The sequence below is a fragment of the Salvia hispanica genome, chromosome 4 (genome assembly GCF_029641045.1).
Source record: "Salvia hispanica isolate PSC_SH4W2 chromosome 4, Shi_PSC_v1, whole genome shotgun sequence".
Classification (NCBI taxonomy): Eukaryota; Viridiplantae; Streptophyta; class Magnoliopsida; order Lamiales; family Lamiaceae; genus Salvia; species Salvia hispanica.
In genome coordinates, this window is record NC_142695.1 from 59,972,209 (window position 1) to 59,989,383 (window position 17,175).

At 35.9% G+C, this 17,175-nt stretch overlaps 3 protein-coding genes and 1 pseudogene across 3 annotated transcripts; all 4 read left to right on the forward strand.

Annotated features, from left to right (window-relative positions):
- The first annotated feature begins 220 nt into the window (after positions 1–220).
- On the forward strand, positions 221–2,761 carry LOC125195554 (receptor-like protein EIX2; annotated as a pseudogene).
- A 1,663-nt stretch (positions 2,762–4,424) lies between these two features.
- On the forward strand, positions 4,425–6,697 carry LOC125195555 (receptor-like protein EIX2). Its single transcript, XM_048093693.2, has one exon. The coding sequence runs from the start codon at positions 4,425–4,427 to the stop codon at positions 6,639–6,641; it is 2,217 nt and encodes a 738-aa protein (XP_047949650.2). The 3' UTR covers positions 6,642–6,697.
- Positions 6,698–8,086: 1,389 nt separating this feature from the next.
- On the forward strand, positions 8,087–12,079 carry LOC148929803 (receptor-like protein EIX1). Its single transcript, XM_089057031.1, has 2 exons — positions 8,087–8,387; positions 9,672–12,079. The coding sequence occupies exons 1-2, from the start codon at positions 8,087–8,089 to the stop codon at positions 12,077–12,079; spliced, it is 2,709 nt and encodes a 902-aa protein (XP_088913157.1).
- Positions 12,080–13,564: 1,485 nt separating this feature from the next.
- Positions 13,565–16,030, forward strand: LOC125195558 (receptor-like protein EIX1). The gene is made up of 2 exons (XM_089057032.1): positions 13,565–14,200; positions 14,297–16,030. The coding sequence occupies exons 1-2, from the start codon at positions 13,565–13,567 to the stop codon at positions 16,028–16,030; spliced, it is 2,370 nt and encodes a 789-aa protein (XP_088913158.1).
- The last annotated feature ends 1,145 nt before the right edge of the window (positions 16,031–17,175 follow it).

Genomic DNA, 17,175 nt, shown 5'->3' on the forward strand with positions numbered 1-17,175 from the left:
ATCTACTTTTTTCCTACAATTAATCTCACTTTCTTGAAGTCTTTTATGATGATCATTTTTTCTCTTTCCCTATGTCATCGTTTACGTATGGTTTGTCAAGTCTAACAACAATTATTTTCTTTGTTTTTCAAGTCCAATAGCAATAATAGAGATGTGCTGGGCTATTTAACCCCACCAACTTGAGATTCTTCAACATCCAACAAATTAATATAGACAAAACATGATTTCTTACAAAAGATTAACCCTTCTTGTTCTTTTTTGTGTGTTTGTCTCGGGAGATGCAGAAGTGAGTTGCATGGAAAGGGAGAGAGAAGCTCTTCTAACCTTCAAAAACGGCCTCATCGATGAGGATGGGATTCTCTCGTCGTGGCAAAGTGACGAATGCTGCGAATGGTATGGTGTTGAGTGCAACAACACCACTCGCCATGTCATCACACTCCAACTTGATGATGCAAATTTGAGGGGTAAGATTGGCTCTTCGTTGCTTGAGTTGCATCATTTAAATTATCTTGATCTCAGTCGGAGTGATTTTGGAGGCATTCTAATCCCGGAATTCATTGGTTCCATGAAACAGTTGCAACACTTGTATCTTAGGAGTTCTAACTTTTTTGGGATCGTTCCTCCTCAGATAGGGAACCTTACCAACCTGCGCTCACTTGACCTCTCATATAACACTTTGAAAACCGAGAATCTTGATTGGCTTTCAAGTCTCTCTTTGTTGTCTTCTCTTGATCTAAGTCAAATCAATTTGAGTCATACCAACTGGTTACACCAAATCCTAAATCTTCAATTCCTGCGTAAATTGCATTTGGTATCATGTAACATAAGTGTTGGCAAGCCTTCTCTTAACTCTTTTTCTACTACATCTCTTTCTATACTTGGTCATGTATTGGAGTCACTCGAAATACTGGACTTGTCTTTAAATCAACTCAATGGACCGATCCCGACCTGAGAGCATTTTCTTCATTGACACAACTAAATCTTTCGTCGAATAACCTCACAGGCTCCATTCCTCTAAGTATAGGCCAACTCTCCAAGCTTCAACTTCTAGATCTTTCTCATAATTCTTTGGAAGGTTTAGTCTTTGAATCCCACTTCATCAAGCTTGATAAGTTAAAGACACTTGATTTATCCTTCAATTCATTGATATTTGATATTCCCCTTGATTGGAGCCCTCCTTTTCACTTGAAAACTATATCTTTAGCCAGGTGCAATGTGGGTCCATATTTTCCGAAATGGATCCAATATCAGAGGAATTTGTCATATCTTGATCTCAGTAGTGCCAATATAACAGATGAGGCCCCAAAGTGGTTGTGGCATTCGTCTTCTTTTTTACGATACTTATATCTCTACAACAATAAAATAAGTGGTACAGTTCCGAATTTATCGTCCACCTCCATCGAGTTAATGGATATTAGTTACAGTCATTTCTCAGGTTCTATACCATTCTTTCCTGCCAATGCTTATGGTATTTACTTGAGTGGAAATATGTTCACCGGTTCGATTTCATCTATTTGCAAAACTCACCACCTTCAACTTAGATATCTCCTTTTCGCACATAATAAGTTGTCAGGAGATGTTCCTAACTGTTGGGAGAATATGCCCAACTTGCACACTCTCCATCTTGTTAACAACAGTTTTTCGGGTGAAATTCCTGCCTCTTTTGGCAATTTAAAAAACTTAGTTGCCCTGAAAATTAATGACAACAATTTATCTGGTGAATTGCCTTACAGTTTGAGACATTGCCAGGAATTGAGATTCATTCATGTTGGAGGCAACAATTTAAATGGAGAGATCCCCGCTTGGATTGGCCAAATGTATAAAATGCAATTTCTAATCCTTCGTGGTAATAAATTGCATGGCAGTATTCCTCTCGAGATATGTCATCTGACTAATATTCATGTTTTGGATTTGTCTATAAACAACCTTTCTTCGATAATACCTGATTGCCTTAACAATTTGTCTATAAACAACCTTTCTTCGATAATACCTGATTGCCTTAACAATTTGACCACATTGGCTAGTAAGAATGCTTCATATTTTGGTCTAGGTTGTTCTGGTTCAATATACTTTGGATATTCATCATTTTATTGGAAAGGTCAAGAATTGAAATACAAGAGAAATCTCGGGTTACTAAAACTCATGGACTTTTCAAGCAATAGATTGATCGGCAACATTCCAAAATCATTTGCCAATATGAGGGGATTAAAATCCTTGAATCTATCAAGAAATAGTTTGACAGGACATATAATTCCTGATATTGGCCAAATGGAGATGCTAGATTCTCTTGATCTATCACACAACCAACTCTCTGGCAAGATACCTACAAGTTTGGTAGAAATATACTCTATTGGTTTTCTTGATTTGTCGAACAACAATTTATCCGGAAAAATCCCAACGAGCACTCAACTTCAGAGCTTCGATGCATCATCTTACGCTCATAATCAAGAACTTTGTGGTGACCCACTCCCAAAGTGCTCTGAAGATAGCTTGAGGCCATCCACCACAAATCCGGGGGTAAACATGAATGAGAAAGACGGCAACAACTTCTCATTTATGGAAGAAGTTGGCATATCAATGGGCTTTGGTTTTATATTTGGATTTTGGGGAGTTGTTGGTTCATTCACATTGAAGAAATCATGGAGAATTGCATTCTTCAGATTGCTGGATGTGGTTGGAGATTGGTTCTACGTTAGGATTGTTGTGTTTGTATCCAAATGGAGATCAAACTAAATAAAGGTATTATCAAATTGTTGTAATTTGGATTGCTTTCTTATGTACTCTCACTTTTTAGTAGTATGTATTTTACTTTCATTTGTAAACACAATGTTGGTATGCATTTGTTATTTTTAGAGATAGATGTTTCATGCATGTTTCAGTTTTTGTGTAGTACTAACACAAAACAAACTCGATCTTTGGAGTATTGGTAGAATTGAAACTTGATCTAATCATGAACTTCACGAATTAAACCAGTGCCAAGAGATGAGAAATTCCTGACTTAAAATTATTATACATATTTCTGCATGTATTATACATTGTATAATAATAATAATATTATTATAAAATAGAAGTCAGTAGATGAACAGTCTTTTCTAACCTTCATTCTCTACATTGATTATAATATATGTTGTAAATATTGAAATTCATTCCATAATTTATAAATATTTCAAAATAAAACCAAAACTCACCTTTTATATATGTATAGATAGATTATAGACTGTAGATATAGAAGTATTATTAAAAAGCAAAAACTGACACACCTATATATTATGTATGATTAACTTATTTTAAGGAAATATAAAAAAATTCATTTTAGACTTTAATCTAAGACATATAGTACTCATTCTGTCCCCTACAAATATAAACATTTTTTTTGGTCCGTTCTCTAAAAATATAAACTCTATTTTAGAAATAAAATTTTTCTAATGTGGTTGAACTCATTTTCCACCAACATATTTTATTATATCTCTCATGCTTTATTAATTTAGCATTAAAATCGATTTCTTATGGAGGAAAGAGTATTATTTAAAAGCAAAAACTTCAAGTGAATTGGGCTTGCTGACCGAGGTTTGCATAAATGCTAATTTGGGCTTCTCAAGTGACTATGGAAAGCCCAATAAGATGACGATTGAAATTTCCTCATTTAACATTATAGAATAGAATTATTAATTAGAATGCATTAAATGAACTGTGAGAAAATGAGTTTGAAAATTCATTCGTCTTAAAATAATTTCTAGTATATTATTTGCGATTAGGACTTAGTCAAGCGGAACTTTTTGATCATGGGTAGAACTAAACAAATAAATGGAGTACTTACTAAAAATATATAAGAGTAATTAATTATCAAGTACGATAAATTTAAGTTAAAATAATCAAAAGAAAAATGCATAATTCCACAGTTTTTCTATGGAAGGGGGCACCATTTCCTTCACCAAATTCACTTTTACAATCTAAACTCTCAAATCTCTATGCTATTTTCTCGTTAAAGTTAAAGATTAAAACTATATTTGATGACTTTCTATTTACTAAAATAAGAAATTTTGAAAATTCCAACCACGTAGCCGACTTCGAATAAATGTGTCATTTTGACTAATCTACTTTCTTGTTAGTATTTGTTAATTCAAAACAAATTGACCAAACCACATCTTTTCCTTCAATTAATCTCACTTTCTTGAAGTCTTTTATGATAATCTTTTTCTCTTTCCCTTAGTCTTCGTTTACGTACAGTTTTTCAAGTCTAATAACAATAATTTCCCTAGATTTTCAAGTCCAAAAACAATAATAGAGATGAGTTGGTCTATTTAAACCCCACCAACTTGAGATTCTTCAACATCCAACAAATATAGATAATGATTTCTGATAAAAGAATAGCCCTTCTTGTTCTTTTTTGTGTGTTTGTTTTAGGAAATGCACAAGTGAGTTGCATGGAGAGCGAGAGAGAAGCTCTTCTAACCTTCAAAAATGGCCTCATCGATGAGGATGGCATTCTCTCGTCGTGGCAAAGCAACGAATGCTGCGAATGGCATGGTGTTGAGTGCAACAACACCACTCGCCATGTCATCACACTCCAACTTGATGATGCAAATTTGAGGGGTAAGATTGGCTCTTCGTTGCTTGAGTTGCATCTTTTAAATTATCTTGATCTTAGTCAGAATGATTTTGGAGGCATTCGAATCCCGGAATTCATTGGTTCCATGAAACAATTACAACACTTGTATCTTAGTCGTTCTAACTTTTCTGGGATCGTTCCTCCTGACATAGGGAACCTTACCAACCTCCGCTCACTTGACCTCTCGTATAACTCTTTGAAAACTGAGAATATTGATTGGCTTTCTAGTCTTGTATTGGAATCACTCGAAATACTGGACTTGTCTTCTAATAAACTCAATGGATCGATACCCGACCTGAGTCAAGTTTCTTCATTGACACAAATGAACCTTTCCGCGAATAACTTTACAGGCTCCATTCCTCTAAGTATAGGCCAACTCTCCAAGCTTCAACTTCTAGATCTTTCTCATAATTCTTTGGAAGGTTTAGTCTCTGAATCCCACTTCATCAAGCTTGATAAGTTAAAGACACTTGACTTATCCTTCAATTCATTGATCTTTGATATTCCCCTTGATTGGAGCCCTCCTTTTCAGTTGAAATCTATATCTTTAGCCAGGTGCAATGTGGGTCTATATTTTCCAAAATGGATCCGAACTCAGTGGAATTTGTCGTATCTTGATCTCAGTAGTGCCAATATAACAGATGAAGCCCCTAGGTGGTTGTGGCATTCGTCTTCTTTATTACAAAACTTATATCTCTACGACAATAAAATAAGTGGTATAGTTCCAAATTTATCGTCCACCTCCATCGAGTTCATGGATCTTAGTTACAATCATTTCTCAGGTTCTATACCAATATTTCCTGCAAATGCTAATGTTATTTACTTGAGTGGAAATATGTTCACCGGTTCAATTTCATCTATTTGCGAAACGCACCACCATCGGCTTAGATACCTCCTTATCTCACATAATAAGTTGTCAGGGGATGTTCCCAACTGTTGGGAGAATATGCCCAACTTGCACACTCTCCATTTGGCTAACAACAGTCTTTCTGGTGAAATTCCCGCCTCTTTCGGCAATTTACAAAACTTTGTTTCACTAAAAATGCATGACAACAACTTATCTGGTGAATTGCCTTACAATTTGAGACATTGCCAAGAATTGAGATTCATTGACGTTGGAGGGAACAATTTAAATGGAGAGATCCCCGCTTGGATTGGCCAGATGTATAACATGCAATATCTAATCCTTCGTGGTAATAAATTGCATGGCAGTATTCCTCGCGAGATATGCCATCTTACTAATATTCTTGTTTTGGATTTGTCCCTAAACAATCTGTCTTCGATAATACCTGATTGCTTCAACAATTTCACTACGTTGGCTCGTAAGAATGCTACAAATCTTGATATAGATTGTTCTGGTTCAATATACTTGGGATTTTTTTCACTTCATTGGAAAGGTCATGAATTGGAATATAGGGGAAATCTCGGGTTTCTTAAACTCATTGATATTTCAAGCAATAGATTGGTCGGCAACATTCCAAAATCATTTGCCCACTTGAGGGGATTAAAATCCCTGAATCTATCAAGAAATAGTTTGACAGGATATATTATTCCTGATATTGGCCAAATGGAGATTCTAGATTCTCTTGATCTATCACACAATCAACTCTCTGGCAAGATACCTACAAGTTTGGCAGAAATATATTCTCTAGGTTTTCTTGATTTGTCGAACAACAATTTGTCCAAAAAAATCCCGACGAGCACTCAACTTCAGAGCTTCGATGCATCATCTTATGCGGGGAATGATAGACTCTGTGGTGACCCTCTACCAAAGTGCCCCGAAGATAGATTGAGGCCATCCACCACAAATCCAGGGTTAAACATGAATGGGAAAGATGGCAACAACTTCTCATTTATGGATGAAGTTGGTATATCAATGGGCTTTGGTTTTATCTTTGGATTTTGGGGAGCTGTTGGTTTGTTCATATTGAAGAAATCATGGAGAGTTGCATTCTTCAAATTGTTGGATGTGGTTGGAGATTGGTTCTACGTTAGGATTGTTGTGTTTGTATCCAAATGGAGATCAAACTAAATAAAGGTATTATCAACTCATTGTAATTTGGATTGCTTTCTTTTTTCTTCTCTTGTTTTGTGAAAAGGGTATATGTACTCTTACTTTTTTAAGCAGTCATTTTATTCTTATTTGTAAACACTATGTCGGTATGTATTTGTTATTTCTAGAAATGGATGTTTCATGTTTCAGTTTTTGTATAGTATTAAGTACTAACACAAAACAAACTCGATTTTAGTTAAAAGTATTGGTTGAATTGAAACTTGCTTAATCTAATCACGAACTTCACCAACTAGGCCAGTGGCAAGAGATGAGAAATTCATGACTTAACTATACAAATAGTTGATCAAAATCTAAAGGCTATTTGCTAGGGTTTTAACTCACATTGCATGCACATTCACAGCATACAATTGCAAGAAGGCGTAACATTGACTTAATGTTGTAAGAATCAAAAGGTCCTTTTGTCTTCGCCTCCCCTTTCTCTCAGCTGATAAGCTAGATTGAGTGCTTTGTTTTTTAAAAAAACCGCCAAATTAAAAGAGGTCCCCGCTTAAGCAAGATGTTTCATATTCACACATATTTTAGGAAAATGATGACAAGTAGTTAAAGTAGAGATAAAATTAAGCATGATCCTTTTGGTAGTATCATTTTTCCAAAACAGAGAAAAAAAATGAAACGTCTAGCTTAGGCTGTACTAGAAACTGGGTTGAGAGGGAGAGAGAGGTTGGTTAGAAATGAAACCATTTTTCGTGAACATCCCAGTATAACTTAGTCCGATTTTTTACATTACGAATATTTATATTGTACTCCCTCCATTCTATAATAGTGGAGACGATTCTTTCTGCCACATAGATTAAGAAAAATTGTATTAAGTGGATTAAGTAAAGGAAGAATAAAATAGGAAATGAAAAAGGTAGAGAGATGAAGAGAGAATAAAGTAAAAGAGACTAAAGTAAGTGAGAAGAAATGTGTCGACTTTTACTAAAAAAGGAAATGACTCTACTACTATGGAACAGAGCGAGTAGGTATTTGAATGGAGAGATCCCGACTTGGATTGGTCGGTTGTATAACATGCAATATCTAATCTTTCTTGGAAATAAATTGCGTAGTAGTATTTCTATTGAGATATGTCATCTTACTAATATTCATGTTTTGGATTTGTCCCTAAACAACCTGTCTTCGATAATACCTGGTTGCTTCAACAATTTCACTACATTGGCTAGTAAGAATGCTACAAATCTCGATATACCTTGTTTTGGTTCAATATACTTAGGAAATTTATCATTTCATTGGAAAGGCCATAAATTGGAATTAAGGGAAATCTCGGGTTTCTTAAACTCAATGATTTTTCAAGCAATAGATTGATCGACAACATTCCAAAATCATTTGCCCACTTAAGGGGATTAAAATCCTTGAATCTATCAAGAAATAGTTGGTCTGGATATATAATTCCCGATAATGGTAAAATGGAGATGCTAGATTCTCTTGATCTATCACACAACCAACTCTCTGGCAAAATACCTACAAGTTTGGCAGAAATATACTCTTTTGGTGTTCTTGATTTGTCAAACAACAATTTGCTTGGAAAAATCCCAACAAGCACTCAACTTCAGAGCTTTGATGCATCATCTTATGCGGGGAATGATGGACTTTGTGGTGACCCTCTCCCAAAGTGCCTCGAAGATAGCTTGAGGCCATCCACCATAAATCCGGGGGTAAACATGAATGAGAAAGAAGGCAACAACTTCTCATTTATGGAGGAAGTTGGTATATCGATGGGCTTTGGTTTTATCTTTGGATTTTGGGGAGTTGTTGGTTCATTCATATTGAAGAAATCATGGAGAATTGCATTCTTCAATTTATTTGATGCGGCTGGAGATTGGCTCTACGTTAGGATTGTTGTGTTTCTATCCAAATGGAGACGAAGCTAAAATAAAGGTAATTGTAAGTACATTTCATGCTTAAATACATATTTAAGTTAATTGTTGCAATTGATATTTTGTTTTTTTGAATTATAACATTCCCTTTTTCTCTCAGTGGTGAAACTACGCGTTTCAACGTTGAATCAAGATGAAGAAACTCATGGATATGTATATTTATAAGTTATTGTAATTTGGATTGGTTTCTTTTTTCTTTGCTCAATTTGGATTGGTTTCTTTTTCTTTGCTCAATTTTGTGAATAGGGAATATGCATTCCACTTTTTTAACGAGTCATTTAACTTTCATATGCACTAGTGTTTTAAAAACCGGACTGATAAGTGAAATGATCAAACCAATTATACAACTATTTCAATCAATATTAATTATATAGCATATATAATATAAGTAGGGTACATATATAATATACAAAAAATATCCAAATATAATTGATTGTTGATTATACGAATATTATATAATTAAACATATACTATTACTTAACGTAGAAAAAAATATATTTATATGTATGTATAGAAGTATATCCGACTCTACCCACTATTCACACGGCCATTTTATCACATGATTTGTGTTTTTTGTGAAACAATTGCATGTGTGAACCCAATATTTAGACTTGTGCAATATTTTCTCCCTACATATTGGAAACCACAAACCACATGATTGATTACCTACAAAGCTGATTAGTCATATTCAAGCTCTTGCTTTTATTTTTGAATATCAATTATTCTTCTGCACTTGGAGAAACTTCATTTGATTAGTCATACTCTTTAATCAAACATCAAAATCACACCCCTACAATAATATACAACATGTAGAAATAAAAGACTTACATATGTGGTCCATAAGATTCTTCAACTTCTTACTTTATCTTTTCTGTTAATTTATTTTGAAAAATCTTCAAAGAATCTTCTTGTTCCGTCCTTCAAAGTTGACTAGTAGGTAAATCACCTAAGCATGTTAGGTTTTAATTTAAAGATTGTATTAATTTATCTTTCCATATCTAAACCATTTCATTTGGAGCATCCCACAAATATAATTCACTTCCATATATCAATATGATTTTTGATAAAAGAATTGCAATCAAATTTGTTCTTGCTGTTCTTTTCTTTGCGTTAGTTTCGGGAGATTCGGAAGTGAGATGCATAGAGAGGGAGAGAGAAGCTCTTCTAAGCTTCAAGAATGGCCTCATCTATGAGCATGGCCATCTCTCGTCGTGGCAAAGCAACGAGTGCTGCAAATGGTATGGCGTCGAGTGCAGCAACACCACCGGCCATGTCATCAGCCTCCAGCTTAATGGTGTGAATTTGAGAGGTAAGATTGGCTCTTCGTTGCTTGAGTTGCATCAATTAAATTCTCTTGGCCTCAGTTGGAATGATTTTGGAGGCATTCCGATCCCGGAATTCATTGGTTCCATGAAACAGTTGCAACACTTGTATCTCAGGAGTTCTAACTTTTCTGGTATCGTTCCACCTCAGATGGGGAACCTTACTAACCTACGCTCCCTTGATCTCTCGTATAACTCTTTGAGGATTGAGAATCTCGATTGGCTTGCAAGTCTCTCTTTGTTGTCTTATCTTGATCTGAGTCATATTGACTTAAGCCATGCCAATTTGTTAGAACAAGTCACAAGTTTTCAGTTTCTACATGAATTGCACTTGGCATTCTGTAACATCAATGTTGTCAAGCCTTCTGTTTCTAATATAAGGAGCCTTACTAACCTATACTCACTTGATCTCTCGTTTAATTCTTTAAGTTATACATCTATTTCTTTATTTGCTTCTGTGTTGGAATCACTAGAAGTACTGAACCTGGAATATAATCAACTCAATGGATCGATACCCGATCTGAGAGTATTTTCTTCATTGAAAGAATTGTACCTTTCTGGGAATAACTTTACCGGCACCATTCCTCTAAGTATTGGCCATCTCTCGGAGCTTCAAGTTCTAGACCTTTCTTATAATTCTTTGGAAGGTTTAGTCTCCGAATCCCACTTAATCAAGCTTGATAAGTTAAAGAAACTTGATTTATCCTTCAATCCATTGTTGTTGAATATTTCCCCTGGTTGGAGTCCTCCTTTTCAGTTGCAAACTATATCTTTAGCTGGGTGCAACGTGGGCCCGTATTTCCCAAAATGGATCAAAACACAGAGGAATTTGTCATCCCTTGATGTCCATAGTGCCAATATAATAGATGAAGCCCCAATGTGGTTGTGGAGAGAGCTTCCTTTATTACAGCACTTATATCTCTCCGACAATCAAATAAGTGGTAAAGTTCCAGATCTCTCAACCACCTCCATTTTGCACATTGATCTTAGTAACAATCAATTCTCAAGTCATATACCATTATTTCCAACCAATATTAGTGGAATCTACTTGGGTGGAAATATGTTCAATGGATCACTTTTATCTATTTGCGAAACTCGCCATGATAATCTTAGATCCCTTACCCTCTTAAATAATCAGTTGGCAGGAGAGGTTCCGAACTGCTGGGAGAAAATGCCCAACTTACTCTCCCTCAATTTGGCAAACAATAGTTTTTCAGGTGAAATTCCTGCCTCTCTGGGTGCTTTAGGGTACATTGTAGCACTGCAGATGCATGGTAACAATTTATCGGGTGAGTTGCCTTACAGTATGATCCTTTGCCAAGAATTGAGGTTGATTGATGTTGGAGGGAATATGTTAACAGGAGAGATCCCCACTTGGATTGGCCATATGTATAAAATGCTTTTTTTAAACCTCCGTGGAAATAAATTGCATGGCAGTATTCCTTCCCAGATATGCAATCTTACTAGAATTCAAGTTTTGGACTTGTCGATAAACAAGTTGGATTCGATAATACCTGATTGCTTCAACAATTTCACTGCCTTGGCCAGTACGAATATCATATATTATGATCTGTATCTTTTTGGTACAAATTTTGATATTATGGACGAAAATAAGCAGGGTGGATATTCATCGTTTCAATGGAAAGGTCAGCAATTGGAATACAAGAAAAATCTCGGGCTTCTCAAACTCATTGATTTTTCAAGCAATAGTTTGATCGGCAACATTCCTAAATCATTTTCTGACATGAGGGGATTAAATTCCTTGAATCTATCGGGAAATAGTTTGACCGGGAGTATAATTCCTGACATTGGTCAAATGGATATGTTGAATTCTCTTGATCTATCACACAACCGACTCTCTGGTAACATACCAACGAGTTTGGCAGAAATATACTCACTTGGCTTTCTTGATTTGTCAAACAACAACTTGTCCGGGAAAATTCCAGCAAGTACTCAACTTCAAAGCTTTAATGCTTTGGCTTATGCCGGAAATGATGGACTCTGTGGCGACCCTCTGCCAAAGTGCCCTGAAGATAGATTGAGGCCACGCGCCACTGCACCCGGGGAAAACATGAATGTGAATAACGACATCGACTTCTCATTTATGCAAGGATTTGGCCTTTCAATGGCCTTTGGTTTTGTTTTTGGATTTTGGGGGAGTTGTTGGTTTATTCTTCAACATGCTGGATATTGGTTCTAAGTCAAGACTTCTGTGGTTTTATCTGGATATTTTTTTTTCTTTTGTTGTGAATTAGGTATATGTACTTATCACTTTGTTTTTTGTAGCATTATGTTTATTTTCATTTGTAAACTTTGTGTTAGGTTTGTAAAGTTTTTTCTTTTCAAAATGGATGTTTGTGTTTTTTGTATACTAAGGCAAATACATTGCGATAAGCTACAGTGTGCCCGATTTTTTCAACTAGATCATATTGGATTCGGCCATGTTTGTCTTTATTGCGTGTCGATTCACTGCAAGCTGCATAAGAAAAAAATAGTACTCACAACAAAAAAAATATCCACTTCAAATTATGGTTGGACTCTTCCAATGTTTTCATGGTAAACTATCTTAACTCGGTCAGTACGCTGATAGTTTCCGGTAAAGTCTCCACTCCAAAATCTTCCATGTCGTGTATTTTTTTGAGTAGTTCAAAACTCTTCCAATAAGACGAGCTAGCACCGTCTAAATAGCCACCACCTCCATGTAAGATGAGAGATATAAGGTTTTCATCCAATTCATGATACAGTTCCTATAACTCCAATGATTCAACGTTGAATCAAGATGAACAAACTTATGGATATGGATCTTTTTAAGTTATTGTAATTTGCATTGGATTCTTTTTTCTATGCTCTGTTTTGTGAATAGGGCATATGTACTCCACCTTTTTTACTAGTCATTTTACTTTCATTTGTACTAATTTTCTAAAAACCAGACCAATAAGTAAACCGATGAAATTATCGATTTACAATTTAACTGGTCAAACCGATTAGACAACTGGCTGAACAAGTATTAATAATGTAGCATACATAATATAAGTAAAGTAAATATATACTCTCCCTCTGTCTCATTACATGTGACATATGTGAATATACCCACTCACACGGCCATTTTATCATATGAATTGTGTTTTTTTTTTAATTTATATATATGATGAGTGGGTAAGAACAAAATTGCATGTGTGAACACAATTTTTGTTCTCTTTTTTTGTACTTATACATACATATTGGGACCCACAAACCACATGACTGATTCCTAAGTAGCTCAATAGTCATATTCAAGCTCTTGCTTTATTGTTGCATGTCAATTATTCTACACTTGGAGAAACTTCATTTGATTGTCTACAATTTTGTTTCAAAATCTTTAATCAAACATCAAAATCACACCGTCACAATTATATACAGTAATACAACATTTAGAAATATAAGACTTATATATGTGGTCGATAATGATCTTCAACTTCTTACGTTATCTTTTCTGTCATTTTATCATGAATAATCTTTGAAGAATCTTCTTCACTTTCTTGTTCCGTCCTACAAAGTTGACTAGTAAGTAAATCACCTAAGCAAGTTAGATTTTTATTTAAAGGATTGCATCATTTCACTAACTTTACCTATTCAAACCGTTAAGAGTTGAGAGATTTAAGCATCCCACAAATACAATTCTCTTCCATTCATCAATAAAGAGAGTATGATTCTTGAAAAAAGAATAGCAATCGAATTCGTTCTCGTTGTTCTTTTCTGTACGTTTGTCTCGGGAGATTCGGAAGTGAGATGCGTAGAGAGGGAGAGAAAAGCTCTTCTAAGCTTCAAGAATGGCCTCATTTACGAGCATGGCCGTCTCTCGTCGTGGCAAAGCGACGAATGCTGCAGATGGTATGGTGTCGAGTGCAGCAACGCCACCGGCCATGTCATCAGCCTCCAACTTAATGGTGTCAATTTGAGAGGTAAGATTGGCTCTTCGTTGCTTGAGTTGCATCAATTAAATTCTCTTGGCCTCAGTTGGAATGATTTTGGAGGCATTCCGATCCCGGAATTCATTGGCTCCATGAAACCGTTGCAACACTTGTATCTCAGGAGTTCTAACTTTTCTGGTATCGTTCCACCTCGGATGGGGAACCTTACTAACCTACGCTCCCTTGATCTCTCGTATAACTCTTTGAGGATTGAGAATCCCGATTGGCTTTCAAGTCTCTCTATGTTGTCTTATCTTGATCTGAGTCACATCGACTTGAGCCATACCAATTTGTTAGAACAAGTCACAAGTCTTCAGTTTCTACATGAATTGCACTTGGCCTTCTGTAACATTAGTGCTGTCAAGGATTCTGTTTCTCCTCGGAGCCTTACCAAACTACGCTAACTTGATCTCTCGTTTAACTCTATAAGTCATACATCTATATTTATATTTGCTTCTGTGTTGGAGTCACTAGAAGTATTGAATCTGGAATATAATCAACTCAATGGATCAATACCCGACCCGAGAGCATTTTCTTCATTGAAAGAATTGTACCTTTCCGGGAATAACTTGACCGGCTCCATTCCTCTATGTATTGCCCAGCTTTCGGAGCTTCAAGTTCTAGACCTTTCTTATAACTCTTTGGAAGGATTAGTCTCCGAATCCCACTTCATCAAGCATGGCAAGTTAAAGAAACTTGATTTATCCTTCAATCCATTGTTGTTGAATATTTCCCCTGGTTGGAGTCCTCCTTTTCAGTTGCAAACTATATCTTTAGCCGGGTGCAATGTGGGCCCATATTTTCCAAATTGGATCCGAACACAGAGGAATTTGTCATCCCTTGATGTTCATAGTGCCAATATAACAGATGAAGCCCCAATGTGGTTGTGGAGAGAGCTTCCTTTATTACAGTACGTGTATTTCTCCGACAATCAAATAAGTGGTACAGTTCCAGATCTCTCAACCACCTCCATCCTGCACATTGATCTTAGTAACAATCAATTCTCAAGTCATATACCATTATTTCCTACTAATATTAGTGGTGTTTACTTGGGTGGGAATATGTTCAATGGTTCACTTTCATCTATTTGCGAAACTCACCATGATAACCTTAGAGCCCTTACCCTATCAAATAATCATTTGGCAGGAGAGGTTCCGAACTGCTGGGAGAAAATGCCCAACTTGCTCTCCCTCAATTTGGCAAACAATACTTTTTCGGGTGAAATTCCCGCCTCTTTGAGTGCGTTAGGGTACATTGTTGCACTGCAAATGCATGGTAACAATTTATCGGGTGAGTTGCCTTACAGTATGATCCTTTGCCAAGAATTGAGGTTGATTGATGTTGGAGGGAATATGTTAACAGGAGAGATCCCCACTTGGATTGGCCATATGTATAAAATGCTTTTTTTAAACCTCCGTGGAAATAAATTGCATGGCAGTATTCCTTCCCAGATATGCAATCTTATTAGAATTCAAGTTTTGGACTTGTCGATAAACAAGTTGGATTCGATAATACCTGATTGCTTCAACAATTTTACTGCCTTGGCCAGTACGAATATCATATATTATGATCTGTATCTTTTTGGTACAAATTTCGATATTATGGACGAAAATAAGCAGGGCGGATATTCATCATTTCAATGGAAAGGTCAGCAATTGGAATACAAGAAAAATCTCGGGCTTCTCAAACTCATTGATTTTTCAAGCAATAGTTTGATCGGCAACATTCCTAAGTCATTTTCTAACATGAGGGGATTAAATTCCTTGAATCTATCGGGAAATAGTTTGACCGGGAGTATAATTCCTGACATTGGTCAAATGGATATGTTGAATTCTCTTGATCTATCACACAACCGATTCTCTGGTGACATACCAACGAGTTTGACAAAAATATACTCTCTTGGCTTTCTTGATTTGTCAAACAACAACTTGTCCGGGAAAATTCCAGCAAGTACTCAACTTCAAAGCTTTAATGCTTTGGCTTATGCCGGGAATGATGGACTCTGTGGCGACCCTCTGCCAAAGTGCCCTGAAGATAGGTTGAAGCCACACGCCACTGCACCCGGGGAAAAAATGAATGAGAATAATGGCATCGACTTCTCATTTATGCAAGGATTTGGCTTATCAATGGCCTTTGGTTTTGTTTTTGGATTTTGGGGGAGTTGTTGGTTTATTCTTCAACATGCTGGATATTGGTCCTAAGTCAAGACTTCTGTGGTTGTATCTGGATTTTTTTTTCTTTTGTTGTGAATTAGGTATATGTAATTATCACTTTGTTTTTTGTAGCATTATGTTTACCTTCATTTGTAAACTTTGTGTTAGGTTTGTAAAGTATTTCTTTACAAAATGGATGTTTGTGTTTTTTGTATACTAAGGCGAATACATTCCAATAAGATATAGTGTGCCCGATTTTTTTCAACTGGATCATATTGGATTCGACCATGTTTGTCTTTATAGCGTGTCGATTCACTGCAAGTTGCATAAGAAAAAAAGAAAGTACTCGCAACAAAAAATATATCAACTTCAAATTATGATTGGATATCCTCTTCCAATATTTTCATGGTAAAGTAACTTAACTCGGTAAGTACATTGATAGTTTCTGGTAAAGTCTTCGCTCCAGAATCTTCCATGTCGAGTATTTTGAGTAGTTCAAAACTCTTCCAATAAGACGAGCTAGCACCGTCTAAATAGCCACCACCTCCATGTATGATGAGAGATATAAGGTTTTCATCCAATTCATGATACAGTTCCAATGACTTCAATTATTCACCCAAATCAATCGAAACCAAGCCATGCTCCAACTCTACAAAATAAATTGTAAGACAACTTCCTCTGATTTAAAATACTCCAACATCCTCTTTCTCTTTATTTAATCTGGTTCAGCTTTAGCAATAAATCTTCAGTCCAATCATAGAATTAATACACCAGCCCAAACTCAAGAAAATTGGCCCAATTCTCTTCTCCCTTTTGTTTTAGTACTTTAGCCCAATTCGTATATTAATTAGAAAACCCACTTTTCTCATACCTCCTTTCATAAATTCCGAGTTCCCAAATAAGAGACAACAAACAATCAACCACCCATCCCCAAAATCAACTACTCTCTTCCTCTCTAAAAAATTTGAAGATATTTAATAACTCATGATGATCCTATTTTTCAGGTTCTTTGGCAAAAATTAGTGTAACGAAACTTTTGAGGGAGTGTGCGATGTGATGGCATATTATTTGGGCTTGAAATGTCAGTGGGCTCAAGAGGGAGAAATGAAAGAAAGTTTTGGGCTCATAACAAGTGGCTTTTCCAAGTAAAAGAATTGGGCTAGTAAAAAGAATAATTGCCTAAGCCCAAATTT

What these genes read in the sequence shown, in the direction of transcription:
- LOC125195558 (XM_089057032.1), top strand. Translation starts at nt 13,565, where the DNA reads ATGATTCTTGAAAAAAGAATAGCAATCGAATTCGTTCTCGTTGTTCTT. An exon ending in TTAGTGCTGTCAAGGATTCT is followed by an intron (nt 14,201 to 14,296) that starts GTTTCTCCTCGG and finishes TCTGTGTTGGAG; the next exon opens with TCACTAGAAGTATTGAATCT.
- LOC125195555 (XM_048093693.2), top strand. Translation starts at nt 4,425, where the DNA reads ATGGAGAGCGAGAGAGAAGCTCTTCTAACCTTCAAAAATGGCCTCATC.
- LOC148929803 (XM_089057031.1), top strand. Translation starts at nt 8,087, where the DNA reads ATGGAGATGCTAGATTCTCTTGATCTATCACACAACCAACTCTCTGGC. An exon ending in CTCATTTATGGAGGAAGTTG is followed by an intron (nt 8,388 to 9,671) that starts GTATATCGATGG and finishes TCTTTGCGTTAG; the next exon opens with TTTCGGGAGATTCGGAAGTG.